Source organism: Podarcis cretensis, assembly GCF_951804945.1.
Source record: "Podarcis cretensis genome assembly, chromosome: 5".
Lineage (NCBI taxonomy): Eukaryota > Metazoa > Chordata > Lepidosauria > Squamata > Lacertidae > Podarcis > Podarcis cretensis.
In genome coordinates, this window is record NC_137174.1 from 83,091,667 (window position 1) to 83,108,402 (window position 16,736).

Here is a 16,736-nt window from a genome sequence, read left to right on the forward strand (position 1 = left end):
TTCCAGCTAAGCGTTAACCACAAGCAGGGTGCTACAGTACCTCGGGTTACATATGCTTCAGGTTACATATGCTTCAGGTTACAGACTCCGCTAACCCAGAAATAGTGCTTCAGGTTAAGAACTTTGCTTCAGGATAAGAACAGAAATCGTGCTCCAGTGGCGCGGCAGCAGCAGGAGGCCCCATTAGCTAAAGTGGTGCTTCAGGTTAAGAACAGTTTCAGGTTAAGAACGGACCTCTGGAACGAATTAAGTACTTAACCTGAGGTACCACTGTAGTGCAAAAGACCATTCTGAGATCCCTTCCAGATGACCTGTTTTTATTGAACATTCATCCTTATTTGGTTTTGGTGAGATTATATGATGTTGTATCAATGATGTTACTTCACACTCTCCATCGCATTTCCCTGTCATTTTCCTTTTTGCAAAAAAGTCAGATTTTTGGGGGAAGTGGGTTTGATGTCTTAGAATATAAAATCAACTGTAATTGTACACTTTGAATTTGCTGATAGGAAAGTGAATCCCACTTGAAATCATAACAGTCTGGGAGCAGCCTGAATGTATCTAAGTAAATAACAGCAAAAATGCTTTGCATGTCTATTTGGAAATAAGCCCCTTTGAGAGATCAGTGGGATTTATTCCTTGGAAAGAGTGTTTAGGATTGCAATCTAAAAAACAGATAATCTTTTAATCCAATTTCTATTAATTTGAGGGTTTTTTGTCTTCATTTTTTTGCTGGGAGGTAATGATTCATGGCAACTTTCCAGTTTGTTCAAGGATATCCAAGGTAGAGGCTCAGAACGCCCAAGAGGAAATGAGCTTAATTTTCAGTCTGTAAAGTATAGTTCCTTCCATGTGATAATCACAGGGTCTGTTGTGGGAGTGCTGCATTTTTGGGCAAAGATTATTACTTTGATTTGCTTCTGCTCCAGGGAAGTAATGAATACAGGAAGGGAGAAAACAATGTCACTCCAGTTTTCTGAAGACCTTTCTCATCTGGATCCTCCCTGGTTGTTTATACAAGCCTTTCCATACATTCAGAAGAGCATGCATGGTTATAGAGGAGGAGTGGGTACATGCAGGTAAAGGTAAAAAGGTAAAGCACCCCTGGATGCTTAAGTCCAGTCAAAGGTGACTATGGGGTTGCGGCGCTCATTTCACTTTCAGACTGAGGGAGCTGGCATTTGTCCACAGACAGTTTTCCGGGTCATGTGGCCAGCATGACTAAACTGCTTCTGGTGCAACAGAACACCTTGACAGAAACTAGAGTGCATGGAACACCATTTACCTTCCTGCCACAGTGGTACCTATTTATCTACTCACACTCGTGTTTTCGAACTGCTAGGTTGGCAGGAGCTAGGACAGAGCAATGGGAGCTCAAACCCGTTACAGGGATTCAAACTGCCGACCTTCTGATCGGCAAGCCCAAGAGGTTCCGGGGTTCAGACCACAGCGCCACCCGCTTACATGTACACCAGCCCTAAGGATGGGCAAACGCGATAAATTTTAGTTGGGGGTGGGGATGGGGGCAGGCCCTGGCATTCATATGAGACATTTAGTGCAAGTGCCTGACTACTTTTGACATTGCATGCTTTCACTGAACTCAGCACTGAAATTGCAATATACCTTGCATCCTGCTCTGTGTTGTCTTTTAAAGGTCTCACCTGAAAATCGTGAGGCATATGTTAGTGTCCATGGGGAACTGGTGACATATAAATTAACTGTGGTGATATAGGCAAACTTGTCAATTTCAGTTTCTCCTTTTCCCCATACTCCACATTTCTGCATAGTTTTTGGTTTTTTTAAAGTCCCCGTGAAAATTCACCGTCGCTTTAGTTTGATTTTCTCTACTTTGATGAATGAATGAATGAATGAATGAATGAAAGAATAAATAAAAGAGATAAGAAAATGTGTGGGCCTCTGAAGAGATGCCTTTCCAAAAATGTGAAGCAAACAAGGGAATAAAAATGGTCTACTGTTGCTCTCTAGTGGACTAGAAGGTACCTGCAATGTGCCAAACCTGCAATCACAATAGAAGTTGCAGCTGGGAAAGATACGGTAAATAAGGAACTCATTCATTGGGACGTTGGCAGTTGTTCCTTGTTTTCTATTTTTGTGGGTGCCGCCAGGTAATTCATAGTACTCTTTTTGCCTATCATTGCAATTATAGAATTTTAGGACTTAGTGTTGTTGTCACTGAATTATGTAAACATCAGGGGTCTTGTGGCAAATACTGAGGCTCTCCCTCCACATATTTGGGGAGAAACCCTGTTGTGTATGCGGGGAGAGGACTGAGCCAGACTCTACAGGTACCACATCATACCCATTCTGCATCTGTAAGAAATTGATCTTTTTGAGCGTTGGCATCTACACTGTGGAACTCCTTGCTGATTGATATCAGAAAGGTGCCTTCACTGGACTCCTTTTGGCATCTGCCAAAAATGTTTTTTGTTTAGACATGCTTACCCAGATATCTAGAATCCCGAAGTGTTTTTAGTTTATTGCTGGTTTTAATTTGAGAGTCCCATGGACTGCAAGAAGATCAAACACATCCATTCTTAAGGAAATCAGCCCTGAGTGCTCACTGGAAGGACAGATCCTGAAGCTGAGGCTCCAATACTTTGGCCACCTCCTGAGAAGAGAAGACTCCCTGGAAAAGACCCTGATGTTGGGAAAGATGGAGGGCACAAGGAGAAGGGGACGACAGAGGACGAGATGGTTGGACAGTGTTCTCGAAGCTACCAGCAGGAGTTTGACCAAACTGTGGGAGGCAGTGGAAGACAGGAGTGCCTCGCATGCTCTGGTCCATAGGGTCATGAAGAGTCAGACACGACTAAACAGCAACAACAAAATTTTCTGAATGTTTTGTTTTTGCAAACATTTTTATTGCTTATCTTTTTTTTTGCAAACCACCTTCATTTATTTTATTTTATTTTATTTTATTTTACAATCAAGCAGTATATAAATTCTATGAAATAAATAAATAAGTAAATAAATAATAAAACAAAATGGGGATCACTTGCTCTTCTCATAATTAGGCCATGACTTCTGGATTATATTTTCAGCCTCCTCTCCATTTCTTTTCCTTTTTTGCAATACTTTTGGCTGAAACCATTTTCAACTAGTGTGCGTGCCCAGAAAAAAAATTAGCCAGGAGGACCTCTGATACAGAGTGAAACTGTACAGGATGGGGGAATGATTTATTATTATTATTGTTTGAACTTCTATGGTGCTGTTTTTCTTCCAAAACCTGTCCACCCAGCTGTCGTTCACCTCCGAACAGCAGCATTGAGGAGAAGTAGAAGCCTTGGTAGTGGCTTTGGTAGCGGGGAATTTGAACAGTGAAATGGCATGGGAGCAGAAAGGGTTAAAATCCCCCCCCCCCTTTACCATGCTAGGACACTTCTTTGGATTGGGTCCCCTGTATCTGTCCTCCTCTCCCCAAACAAAGGGCTGCAACCAGTTCTAAGCACAGTTAGTTAAAAATGATTCTTGATGTAACGCTTTAGTTTGGGTCTTTAATACATCTGGAAATGTTGTATCTAATCCTTATAAAGTTAATTTCTTTTGAGAAAGAAACGAAAAAGAGGGCAGCTCTGCGGAAACAGTTACTCCTTATTCCTCTTAATAACAGGTATTGAGAAGCAATCACCGGTTTGGAAAACTAACCTATCTTTTCACAACAGAGGTCATTAAGAACAAGTTTTATTTATTAAAATACAACAAAACAGTGCATTTTGCGGGCTTTTCTAGGAAGCAATTATTTATACCAAAGAGTAGCTTAGCCCCTCCTGCATGCTTTTCTTTATTGTACAAAATACGTGGTCTTTGTTTGAGGTTTTAGTATTTAAGTCAGCTCAGTTTGCCATTTCAGCATCACGGATGCGGTGGGGAAAGCATCTGAGTATTCTGAAGACTGCTTCCAGGTAAACCATCCATCTTGAATTTACTACTTGTGCTTACTAACCATTCCCCCCCCTACAGGAATTCAGAATGATTTTGCTTCCATGTTGTACAATCAAACTGTTGGTGGGCTGTCAGATGGACTGGTGTTTAAACAAAAGGTCCATTGAGTCTAGGTAGTTGGCAGTAACCCATGGCAGGGCCTTTTTGGTGGTGTTCCCCAGTTTGTGGAAAGCCCTTCCTAGTGAGGTGCATCTGTCTCCCTCATTGTTGACTTTCAGGAGAAATGTAAAAAACAACAACATTCCAGGTTACCCAGGAATTTGACGGCTGAAAAGCACTGTTCCTAGCAACCCTGAGATCACTGATTGAGAACATTTTAAAGTATTTCCTAGGCTGGATCTACACACAGGGAACCCCCCCTATAAACAAGTTGTAAATACAATCATTATAAAAAAGAAGAAAAAAACCCCTCTATGTAAAATGCATAGACAAAGTTTTGTGCTCTGTAGCGCCATCTAGTGCCGCATGTTTATAACGCTGTAACATGGATAATGTAGTCTTTAGAGTGTTATAGGTGGTTTCTAGTGTAAGAGCTAACTCCTAGGGGCCGAGGTCCCTTTGCCCCCCATAAAATATTAGAGCCCCCCAGTTGATAGGCATTGCCATTCAAATGGTGTGCATGCCCTGTACAGTGGTACCTCAGGTTACATATGCTTCAGGTTACATACGCTTCAGGTTACACACTCCACTAACCCAGAAATAGTGCTTCAGGTTAAGAACTTTGCTTCAGGATAAGAACAGAAATCGTGCTCCGGCGGCATGGCGGCAGCAGGAGGCCCCATTAGCTAAAGTGGTGCTTCAGGTTAAGAACAGTTTCAGGTTAAGAACGGACCTCTGGAACGAATTAAGTACCGGTACTTAATGCGAGGTACCACTGTATCACGTGACTGATTACGTGGGGTAGGGCTTACCTGCCCCCCCAATATTTTATTCAAGTTGGCACCCCTTGTTTCTAGACTGTTTTAAATTGTTTTAGAGTGTTCTAAACTGTTTTGTTGCTGTTGTATTTTTAATATTTTATCATTGCTGCATCTGTCACGCTGGGCTCCTTCTGGAAGGAGGGTGGGATATAAATAAAATGAATGAATGAAATAAGCAGCTTAGAAATGGAATTTTAGGGTGCCCCATGCTTCCAGAAAAGGAACCTAAAGGCTGGTGGAGAGAAGGAACTGGCCTGCTTAAGCCCTTAGCAATTTATAATAATTATCCTGGAAGAAGAAGGGTATTGGAGTGGTGTGGGAATTTGTGTGTGTTTTAAAATCCGCCCCCCCTGCACTTTGTATATGGAATGGTTCAGTATGTAAAACTGTGTGACCCCCCTGCCCCATAGCTATAAAATGCTCAGATTTGGAGTACGGGTAGCGCTGTGGTCTAAACCACTGAGCCTCTTGGGCTTACCTATCAGAAGGTCGGCGGGTCGAGTCCCTGCAACGGGGTGAGCTCCCATTGCTTGGTCCCAGTTCCTGCCAATCTAGCAGTTCGAAAGCATGCCCAAAAGTGCAAGTAGATTAATAGGTACTGCTCCGGCGGGAAGGTAAACGATGTTTCCGTACGCTGCTCTGGTTTCGGTGTTCCATTGTGCCAGAAGTGGCTTAGTCATGCTGGCCACATGACCTGGAAAAACTGTCTGCGGACAAACGCTGGCTCCCTTGGCCTCTAAAGCGAGATGAGCGCCGCAACCCCAGAGTCGTCTATGACTGGCCTTAACTGTCAGGGGTCCTTTACCTTTTTTTTTTTTAGCCCCTTTATATAGCACAGAAGGGTGGGGGAGAGTCCTTTATCCCTTCTAAGATGACCTGGAGGACTGTTCTGTATTTCAGGGACTGCTCAGCCCAAGTCCATCTTAAATTTGCTCAAGGGGGAGGCACAGAAATTTCCCTCCTTCACAACCACCCTGCGAGACAAACTAGACTTAGAAGGGTGGCCCAGTGACCTTCCATGGCTGAGCAGGAGTTACCCTGGAACATAGAAAGGCACTTTACACCAAGTCAGGCCATTGGTCCATCAAGTTCAGCACTGTCTGCTTTGACTGGCAGTGGCCCTCGAGGATTTGAGACAGGAAACATCCTCAGCCCTACACAGAGATGCATAGGAATTGAACTTGGGAACTTGGGACCGTCTGCATGCAAGGCAGATGTTCTGGTCTTTCTACCCCTGAGTTAGAACCATGACATCTCTGGTCCAAGTTTGGCATCCTGAACATCATGCTACCCTTGTTCTTGATGGTCTGAGGCTGTTAAAGTTTAACACAACATGAGCCCTGTGAATCGGCATAATCAACACAATCCCGGCAAAACAACATGACTGCTCTCCTCCCAACTGTGGTATATAATATTAATTCATTTCAGTCATGTTCATTTCAGTATTTATGTATATATTTGCGCCTTTTCAGACATGCTTCCCATACTCCTGATCCAAGCTCTGCTCTCCAGCGCCCTCTGGAGCCCTGTGAGGACAACAGCCATCGTCAGCTTTTCTCCCTACCCTCTCTTCACAATGGAGTCACTCAGCGGTGTCGCTGAAACTGAAGACCCTAAACAAGCCTTCACTGTTCCCCCTGATCAGGACCCAGAGACCAATGTAATTGATCTGGTCACAGATGGTGGGAGTCGAGCGAGTTCCCAGATCGCCGTGACACCTGCGGCAACCTCTTTCTTTAACAGGGTGGGTGGAAGCAAGAAGAACCTTCTGGAACCAGGGGCCACCACCACAACCACCAGTGCCATTGGATCCAGACAACAGGTGGCCCTGGAATTGTTCACTGCTCCGAACACAGAGCATACCTCCCCGGTTATGGGTGTTTCCAGGGAGGAAAACCGTACTACCCGCCTGGTTCCATTTTCTGCGACTAACAAAGGCCTTGCAGTTGGCGACCGCGTAGATCCTGCCTTCTCAAATGCACCAAAGGGAAACAGCACCGATACTGAGCGACACTGCTTCTGTAAAATTCCAGGAGCCGAAGGACAAAAGAGAGACCAAGGTGAAAAAGAGAATGCGGGTAATTGTATCGCTTAATGCTTTCAGGTTGCCAAAATCTTTTTCTTTCTTTCCTTTTTTAAAAAAACAAAAAACAAAACTGAACGCCATTCATTTATTTTCTAATTAAAAACAACCAGATCAGTATCATACTGAAAATCCCCCCAAATCCAAATGCTCTGTGCAAGGAAGTAAAGAGATACTCGGCGGCGGGTAAATGGACAAATTGTGTCCCTCGCGGCTTGCACACAAACTTGCCGGTGTGCAGAGCACCAAACGCCAGCAGAGCTGCCTGACCCATAACACCCATGTTCTCCTTCTCATAATCTGGTAGTATTTAGTAGCAGACCACCTGCAATTTTATAATAAGCCCCAAGACTCTGCTGAACCCATGAAGCACCTGCAGTGAAGCAGCGTGACTTGGACAGATGTAACTACAGCGTGAGGTGACTGAGATAAATGAGTGGATTTCAAAAAGCGTTCTGGGAAATCCCAGGGCTCCTTGTAATCTTAGCAAGGCTTCCTCAATAAGGAACCTCAGTAACAACTGCCAAGTTCCTGTTCAGGAAAGCTTGTCCTCCACTATTGATGGTACTACAAAATGTTCAGCTGCAGCAGTTTGGGGCAGTGCTGTTTTTCTAGGAAAAAGAGGTCCTGGAACTCACCACGAACACCTCCCTTGTTCACTCAGAATGGCAATGGCACCCACCTGAGACGTACCAGAACAGAGTTCCAGAGAGTTCCGGCTGCAAAAAACAAACAAACAAACAAACAAACAAACAGCCCTGGGTATATGCAGAGCAGTAATGAGGCCACCAGAAATGGCCAATGTTCTTCATGCGCTTTGTATGTGTGTGCAGCCTAAAACATTTCCCAGACTCCTCTGCAACCCACAGGGTCTCCGCAGCAGACGTGCAAGAGATTCTTGACTAATGTCAATGTGGGAAGAGTTCCTGGGAAGTAGAAAGTTGGAAAACTATTGGGATAAACAATAGACTAACAGACTAAAAATGACTGGTTCTGAAGACATCATGGCTTCTCAGCAGAAAAGCATTCTGGATCTTCAGTGTTAGGCCAAGGCATCTGACTTAAGGCCCCATTTGTGCTATACATTTAAAACAGTATCTTACCACTTTAAACAGTCATGACGTTCCCCCCCAAAGAATCCTGGGAACTGTAGTTTATTAAGGGTGCTAAGAGCTGTTAAGAAGCCCTGATTCCCCTAACAGAGCTCCAGTTCCCAGAGTTCCCTGGGAAGAACCACTGCTTGTTATACCACTCTGAGAAACAAAGCTCTGTGAGTGGAAGAGAATAGGCGTCTCCCAAGAACTCTCAACATCCTTAACAAACTACACTCTCCAGGATTCAGGGAGTTCTTTAAAGGGACAAGATACTATTTTAAATGTATTGTACAGATGGGACCTGAGTCAGACCATTGGTCCATCCACCTCAGTAGGCTCTGCAGGGTTTTGAACCAAGAGTGTTTCCTAGCCCTTCCTGGAGACACTGGGGATTGAAACTGGGACCTTGTGTGTGCATGCAATGCATGAGTTCTTCCACTGAACTACAGCCCAGCTGGTAAAGCATGGTGGGGGTTTAAGCTTCCCACATGTAGCTTAAAACAGCTCTTTGATCTACACTGGGCAGAATGTTCATGAGGCTTGCAAATGCTGGGGGTTTTTTTGCTTCTGCATGAATGCTATGAACTGTGGCTGTGGTCTTTAATTGATTAATCCACCAGACTAATTGCTTAAAAAACTTTTAATATATTATTAAACCAGCACACCTTTTTGGAAATGCTTATGAAACTGCAGACTGCAAGCTTCATTTAAACAAATCCCATTCCCTTACCTAGGGAAGATTGTATATTTTAAGATTATTTCTGTTGCGATATAAAATCAGAACTATTGGTTAGACCCATATGTAAATGTAGGCACATTTAACCTAACGATTAATCGATTAAAATGTTCTTAATTGTATTGCATCCCTACCATTAACACACACAGCACAAGATATATTCAAAGGTGGTTTCAGCCTCATGTGAAAATGCCAGGGGATTCATGCCCTGGCATTAACCATTATGTTTCAGAAGTGTTGGTGGTGCTCAGTTCAGTGTGGAATATGAATGTGTTCGGCACCTCCTGTGCAGTAATTGAGAAAAGCACAATCCTTTCTAGAGGGGTGCATAATTCACCACATGGAGCTGTAATGGCTCATTTGGAGACACACCAGAGTATCATATAAATGAGTACATTTTAATGATTCTTTAAATATGATCTCAGGGACTCCTATGGTTACAGTCATTGACCCAAAGTATGATGATAGTTACCATGATGCTGATACCATCTTTTCATGCATACATTTAACTGTAAAATTCAAAGCTGTTTCTTGGACCTTTTGGGTGTTAGATTTAAGCACCCATCACAAAACAATATGTAAGGGTTACTCATAGGCTGGTGAAGGTAGAACACACTGGGCAGAAGTTGTTCAGTTAAGGGCTGGGTTATGGCATTTCAGTTATATAGCAATGTAGCAGTACTATTTGTTGTTGCTCCTCCTTGAATAGTGTCGGTGTAGATCAAAGAACTGCATTTTGCTGCATTAGGTTGCAGGTACAGGACCAACCCTACTGAGAGGTCTATAGTACAGTGGTACCTCGGGTTACATACGCTTCAGGTTACATACGCTTCAGGTTACAGACTTCACTAACCCAGAAATAGTGCTTCAGGTTAAGAACTTTGCTTCAGGATGAGAACAGAAATCATGCTCTGGTGGCACAGCAGCAGCAGCAGGCCCCATTAGCTAAAGTGGTGCTTCAGGTTAAGAACAGTTTCAGGTTAAGAACAGACCTCCAGAACGAATTAAGTACTTAACCCGAGATACCACTGTAATAGATTTTGTTGTCTTGTTTCTTGCCCCCATGGAACACAGACAGTTGCCTTGCACCATGTAAGACCATTTGTCCATCAGGCCCAAATCTGTCTACTGTGAAGTGGCAATAGCTTCATGCAGTGACATTCCCCAGAATTTTTAAAGGAAAGATGCAAGGATTGAGTCTGAGACCTTCTGTATACAAAGCACATCCACTGAAGTGCCCCCTCCCCTATAGCTGCATGTTTTACAGAGGAGAAACTGGAACATGAATGAGGACCTGCAGTGATGCTAGTCAAGATTCATTTGGTCCTGTGTGTGTATAAGCATGTTACTGTTTATACTTCAACTTAGTACAATTTTGCTATATGTTTTGATTGGGAATTTTTCTCAGTTTATATGACAGTGGATAAAGATCTGCTCCTGTTTCCTTCCAGATGTGCTGAGACTTGCTAGGAGAAGAGGAGAACTGCGGTCTTTGGTAGACGTCGGACAAGGCAGAAGAGCGCAAAGGGGGGATTCCAGATCCAGGGCTGCTGTAGGTAGACCAGTGTCCCCTCATCAGGCAGAACAGTATGGTGGCTCTACTGATTTTTCTTTTCCAAGAGGTGACAGAGGTGAGGTTGGGAGCCCTGGCCCCATAGGAATTCCGGGGCCAAAGGGAGACACAGGGGAACATGGAGAACCAGGCCCAAAAGGTGACACTGGACAGAAAGGTGACCCTGGGGAGAAAGGAGAAAGAGGCATAGCAGGTGAGAAGGGGGAGATAGGACCAGGAGGGCCACCAGGAATTCAAGGAGCTCCTGGTTTAAAAGGAGATGCAGGGATGCAGGGAACAGTTGGTGCCCCTGGGAGAGAAGGGCTAACTGGACTTCCAGGCCGAAGAGGTGAAAAGGGCCAGAAGGGGGACTGCAGATCGGTTGAACCTGTAGCCTTTTCAGCTGGCCTTCAGAAAAGGAGAAGCTTCCCATTGCCAGGATCCCCAGTGAGATTTGAAAAGGTTTTCCTGAATGAAAATGAAGCATATCATGAGGAATCAGGCATATTTACTGCCAACACTGGAGGAGTCTATTCTTTTAGTTACCACTTGAGTGTTTCTGGCAAGGCGCTGAGGGCGGCGCTCTTCCATAACGGTGAAAGACTTATGCAGGTGTCAAGCGTAAGGCAGCCTCCGCAGACTGTTTCCCAGGTCTCTGGATCGATGCTGGTTCACCTCTCTGAAGATGATGAGATTTGGCTTCAGATTTTGAATGGCTCTCAAAACGGGCTGGTGGCTGATGAAACCACTGATTCTGTATTTTCAGGGTTTCTGTTATACCCTGATTAATTTAACATTATTACATATAGGGTTGGGAATAAGCATCCCACACCCGACAGCTTTGTGTCTTGGATCACATAGCATACCTAATATTTTCACATTTTTCTCAATTTCAGAGTTTCAGATTTATTGCTAGGTTATTAAGCTGTAGAACAGCAGTGGCCAGTTCTTCCAGCTTTACCATTTGATTAGCATGTGCAGAACTTTCTAGAGGCCTAAAACCAGACGCTCTAATAGACTTGTGAGATTTTACGCTAGGTTTCTAGCTCTCATGATATTTGATTAAACTGTTCCCTAAAGGGTGATTTTAAGCTTAAACTTCTTCACTCTTGCTTTGACAGTGGCTTATTGTCAGTTCTAAAATTAATGTGTTTTTATTTTGTTATTTTTATTATTATTATGAAGCAGCATTTCATCAATGAGAGTCAGTGTGGTATCATTGTTAATTGCTTGGATTAGAGCTGGGGACTGACACTCTTAATTACTGGCTGAGACTAGCCTTCCTTCCGAGCGGCCTTGTTTCCTTGACCATTAAAGACGATTTCCAAACAACATGGAAACAAGCAGTGGAAAATATAATAACAATTTTAGGATTTAATCCACAGATCTTACTTGGGACGCAGGTGGCGCTGTGGGTTAAAGCCTCAGCGCCTAGGGCTTGCCGATCGAAAGGTCGGCGGTTCGAATCCCTGCGGCGGGGTGCGCTCCCGCTGCTCGGTCCCAGCACCTGCCAACCTAGCAGCTCGAAAGCACCTCCGGGTGCAAGTAGATAAATAGGGACCGCTTACCAGCGGGAAGGTAAACGGCGTTTCCGTGTGCGGCTCTGGCTCGCCAGAGCAGCGATGTCACGCTGGCCACGTGACCCGGAAGTGTCTCCGGACAGCGCTGGCCCCTGGCCTCTTAAGTGAGATGGGCGCACAACCCCAGAGTCTGTCAAGACTGGCCCGTACGGGCAGGGGTACCTTTACCTTTACCTTTATGAACAAGCAAAAAACAACATTAAACAGAGAGTGGTAGATACTGAACGACAGGTCCCCCAAATTTCTAATTAGTGAAACTAGAAGATACTTGACTTCCCAAATGCCATACATAGCTAATCTCGAAATACCAAAACAGCGAAAGGCTTTCACCTTGGCCCATTATCAGGCTCTCCCTTCAGAAATTCAGGAAGGCCGTTATAGGAAGATACCTTACGAGGAGAGGAAATGCCCCTGTGGCTCTGGGCAGCAGGAAACAACGGAGCATGCCCTTCTTCATTGCCAGTATTATATAGACATTTGAGCCAGGTTTATCCAGCCCATCCTATATAAATTTCCAGGGCATTCAGAACAAGACAACATCTCCCTATTACTACAGGACGGAAGCCCAGAAGTCACATATTCAGTCGCCAGATCCTGCGCTGCCATAATAGATACTTGTCGAAGGATGGTCTATGCTACAAATCAGTCCTAAAATTGTTAGATCTGTATCATTGAAGCCCCACCCCATATAGCTGTTTTAACTGGTCTTTTTTCATTCTTCTTATAAGTTTTTATTCACCCATTATTTATGCTTAGTCAAATATTCTATGTATATGTTTTCATCTACAGTTGGTTCTTGTTCCCATTTATTTAATAATTATTTGCTTAGATTCATACTGTTATGCTATTTATTTAGGTGTTTTGCTTATGCTGGTCTGTGACCGAATAAAGTAAATTCATTCATAGAGCTAGGGAGGCCCAGGTTGAAATCTTCACTCAAGGATGAAGTCCACTAGAAGATTTTAGATCTGTCACCATCTCAGAATTCACCAATGTGGTGCCCATGGGTGCCTGGGTGAGCAAATGCTGTGGCCGCTGATGTAGTTGCCATTTTCCCATTGATGGGTATGGCTGATGGGGGAGCATGGCTGCACCTTTTTGTGGCCCTGTCTCCTTTCCTGCTCTTTAATATGTGGCAGCCATTTTATGTCATGCCACACTCTCCATGGCAGCCATTTTGTGACGTGTTCAGGGCACTTTCTCAAAATTCTAAATGTGCCCACTGGCCTCAAAACTGTTGGCACCCCCTCTTGCACACACCTGCCTGGGAGTAAACCCTGCTGAATGCAATGTGGCTTAAGTCTGAGTAGAAATGCATAGGACTGCATTGCAAGTTTGAAGATCCCACCCTGTCCTGAATTACTGAACATTTACACCCTTCCATTTATATCTTCTTATGAAGCTGCCTTATAGAGAGACAGACCATTGGTCCACATAGCTCAGGAATGTCCACAGTGACTCTCAAGTGGTTCTCAAAGGAGTTTTCCTCAGCCCTACCTGGAGGTATTTATCTATCATTGTTCATTTGTGATGGTCGTGGAGGGTGAAAAGTCGTGCATTAACTCTCCCTTTTTGGTAATTGATTCCTTTCTTTAGGAAATAAAATTTTAGTGAAGCGTCATGACTTTGCCCCTTTTTATCAGAACTGCGGTGTCTTTGTTGTACCTTTGTGCAAAATGATTTACTTATTTTGTGTTATGTGGATGGTTTGATCTATATAGGTTGATGGCTTAAAAATAATAAACTTCAATTCTGAGCATGGGCTGTTTCAGCCGTTGACTCCTGAGTTTACTTTGCTCTAGACTCGTTGAATACGTGCTTCAGTTCTTTGTCATGCAGTGATATTCCCCAGAGCTGCTATCTTCTTCATGGATCCCACATTACACAGCTCCTCCAAATAGTCAAAAACTGCTGATGTTCTAACAGAGACACCTGGAATGATGACTCCAAAAGCTTCTGTGGGGATCCTTGTGTTTCTTGCACTGCTCCTATAGACCAATTAATTCCTTACCTGGCCTGGAAAGCATAAATTGACCTACTGAAAGATGACCATAATTTGTGGCTGAGTGGGAGGGTGAAGCTGTTCCTAGCTTCCCTTTCCTGTTCTCAGCTGACTTTCCCAGAGCTCCTTCTTGGGTCTCTGCTTTCTCAAATCCCACCTCTCTTATTCCCCTTTCTTAGTCTGCTGTCCCTGTCTTCAGTCCCTTGCTGACTCCACACTCTCAGCCCTTATCTCCAGCTTCAGGTAGTTAATGCAGTGCCCTCCAGATCATTATCATAGAGTTGGAAGAGACCCTGAGGATCATCTAATCCAACCCCCTGCTATGCAGGAATATGCAGCTGTCTCATATGGGAATCAAACCTGGAACCTTGGCGTTATCTGCATTGTTCTCTAACCAATTGCATTATCCAGCTGTTTAGGACTACAGTTTCCATCATCCGCGGCCATTGGCCATGTTGCCTGGGGCTGATGGTGACGTGAATTCTACTCATATTGATCCAGAGCAGATTCCAACGTATAGTCAGCAGAGTAAAAACTTAAACACGTTGCAGGATTCCCGAAAATAGACCAGAGGCAATTAATATTTCATCCAGCAGAGCTTTACTGAAGGCAAATGAACATAATGGTCACAAATCCAATACATTCAGGATTGGCACTGTTCATAAGAAATCCAGTTGCAGCAGACTTAATTTAAACTTACAATGACTTATAATAAGACTAAAACTTCAACACTAAGCATACTATATACAAAACACCACGCCAGAAGGAAAGAGAGATAGAAAGAAAACCCACGCTCCTTCTGGCTTTATTATTGTAGTCAGCATGACCTTGACAAAAAGAGATAACAGAACCAGTTTAAGCCAGCTGTACTCAGCTTCTCTGAAGGAATAACCCAAACCATTATGAACCTTCTGCTTGTTTCTAGGCAGAATAGAAACTTACGTGTCAGCCATAAACTTCCAGCTTGCACCAGTTTCTTTCACACAGAGAAGCTTCCAGAACCCTCTTGAATTAATTAGAATAGGAAAGATCTCTACACATCAGATCAATGGAAGTTAAAGTCCAACCACATCTGGAGGGCTGCACATGGAAGGGAAATGATCTGAACTAATTGCTTGAAGATGGCTTTTCATATTGGGTCTTGTGCAGCCCAAGGGCCCCAGATTGCCCAGCCGGATGCATAGGATTGCTTTGATGATTCTTTGTAGTTAATAGGTTTGCCCCCTGCAAAGTGTGTCATAGACTCAGAACTGTATAGCTGGGAGGGACCCAAAGAATCATCTAGTCCAAACTTCTGCAATGCAGGTATCACGGTCAAGTGATTTCAATGCTACCTTTCAGTTTAAAAAGGTTCCCAGGGTAGGTCACAATGCATAAATCATAATTCTATCAATAAAATAATAAAAAAAAGAGAACAAATCCTAATAACATTTCTTTTTTTTTAAAAAAAGCCAGATTCAACGATTCCTTCAGCAGTCTTTTCAGACAGCTTTAATTAAGATCAAGGGAGCAGAAGCATTTTGAGTATTGCAGGCAAAAGTAAGTCGTTTGAAAAAGGAGAGATGAATGTGATACTGTCCTGAACTTTCTTACTTTAAATGAAAAAAAGGGAGGGGAGAAAAGAAAAATATAAGCAGCCTGATCTACTATTTAAAATAGATTCCACTTCATGCTTTCCAGGGCTGGGCATAATTATAGGCACCCCCTTCTTTTAGATATTCACACCATAAAGCAATTCAGATAAACGGTATTGTTTAGAAAAATGATGCCAGTCAAGGAATGGATGAGGAATGAAACCAAAATGTTGTTCTTAAAAGCGGTGGGTAACTTTGCTGATGCACAAGTAAAATTTAAACTTTTTGATTCAAAGTGTGTGCATCATAATTAAGATGCAATTGATTGAGCCCAAGCAAGCAATTTCCTTCCAAATTGCAAGTGCAAATTGCCCTTTTGTAACAACATTGCAGTTTTTGCGTCTGTTATTATATTTCATTTTCTTTCCAATTTTTGGATGCAAAGCTATTAGAAAAAAAAAAAAAGATTCACCCCTCTTGTAATGCAGTAGATTTATCACCCTGAACAATAAATGAAAGGCAATATGCACTCTATTGGTTTCATACTGTTTATTGCTACTTACAATAGAGTGTAATTAGAAACATTTTAAACTCTATAGCCATTAAAGGGAGATTCTTGCCCATGCCTCACCAGCAGTTCATTGTGGCAGGAGCTTAGACTTTGTCCTAAAAGCTGGTTGTGCAAACATTACCTACCAGCTAGGTCCTTCTTTTTCTGAATTCAGATTGAAGCTAGGTTTTTTTTTTTTGGGGGGGGGGAATGTAACAAAAATGCAGTATTCCACAAGAAATGACAGGATGGATATGGATTGTAGCTAATGCCTTGTGAACACCATTTCCCAAACCAGTGGTGGGAGCATGCTGGATGCAGAGTAGATGGGCATACACAGCCTCATAATATTTAGCTATGCTCAGCTTCTGGAAGTCCTAAATAGGAAGTTTTTAAAACAAGCAAACAAACAAATGGTTTAGCTGTACCTAATCACCTGGGGAAATTCCACTTGTGGTACCTACAGAATATCACAGGGCAACAACCCCAAAATGGGTATTTCCTGCTATTGATCCTGTACTAGGGAATGTTCTTCCCTATCTTATGCATGAAGCAGCAGCAGCCATCAGTTGCTTCAGGTGTCTTGTAGACACCTTTTTTTTTTGCCTAGGCACTGTCCTCCCAAAATGTTGGGGGGGGGGGGGTATGCAAGATGACTATAACAGAAGTGACTTTACAGCAT

At 43.3% G+C, this 16,736-nt stretch overlaps 1 protein-coding gene across 2 annotated transcripts; it reads left to right on the forward strand.

The window, feature by feature from the left end:
• Positions 1–991: 991 nt before the first annotated feature.
• Positions 992–11,737, forward strand: LOC307217034 (uncharacterized protein). 2 transcript variants are annotated; one of them, XM_079978041.1, is made up of 3 exons: positions 992–1,079; positions 6,356–6,961; positions 10,248–11,737. In XM_079978041.1, the coding sequence occupies exons 1-3, from the start codon at positions 1,049–1,051 to the stop codon at positions 11,135–11,137; spliced, it is 1,527 nt and encodes a 508-aa protein (XP_079834167.1). In that variant the 5' UTR covers positions 992–1,048; the 3' UTR covers positions 11,138–11,737. The 2 variants fall into 2 exon arrangements, with proteins under 2 accessions (XP_079834167.1, XP_079834168.1); XM_079978042.1 differs by having other exon boundaries at positions 996–1,079; positions 6,356–6,943.
• Positions 11,738–16,736: the final 4,999 nt, after the last annotated feature.

Excerpts from the sequence above, each read along its gene's own strand:
- LOC307217034 (XM_079978041.1), top strand. The coding sequence starts at position 1,049 with ATGGTTATAGAGGAGGAGTGGGTACATGCAG. Across the intron at positions 1,080-6,355 it reads GGAGGAGTGGGTACATGCAG|ACATGCTTCCCATACTCCTG; the intron begins GTAAAGGTAAAA and ends GCGCCTTTTCAG. Across the intron at positions 6,962-10,247 it reads AGGTGAAAAAGAGAATGCGG|ATGTGCTGAGACTTGCTAGG; the intron begins GTAATTGTATCG and ends GTTTCCTTCCAG.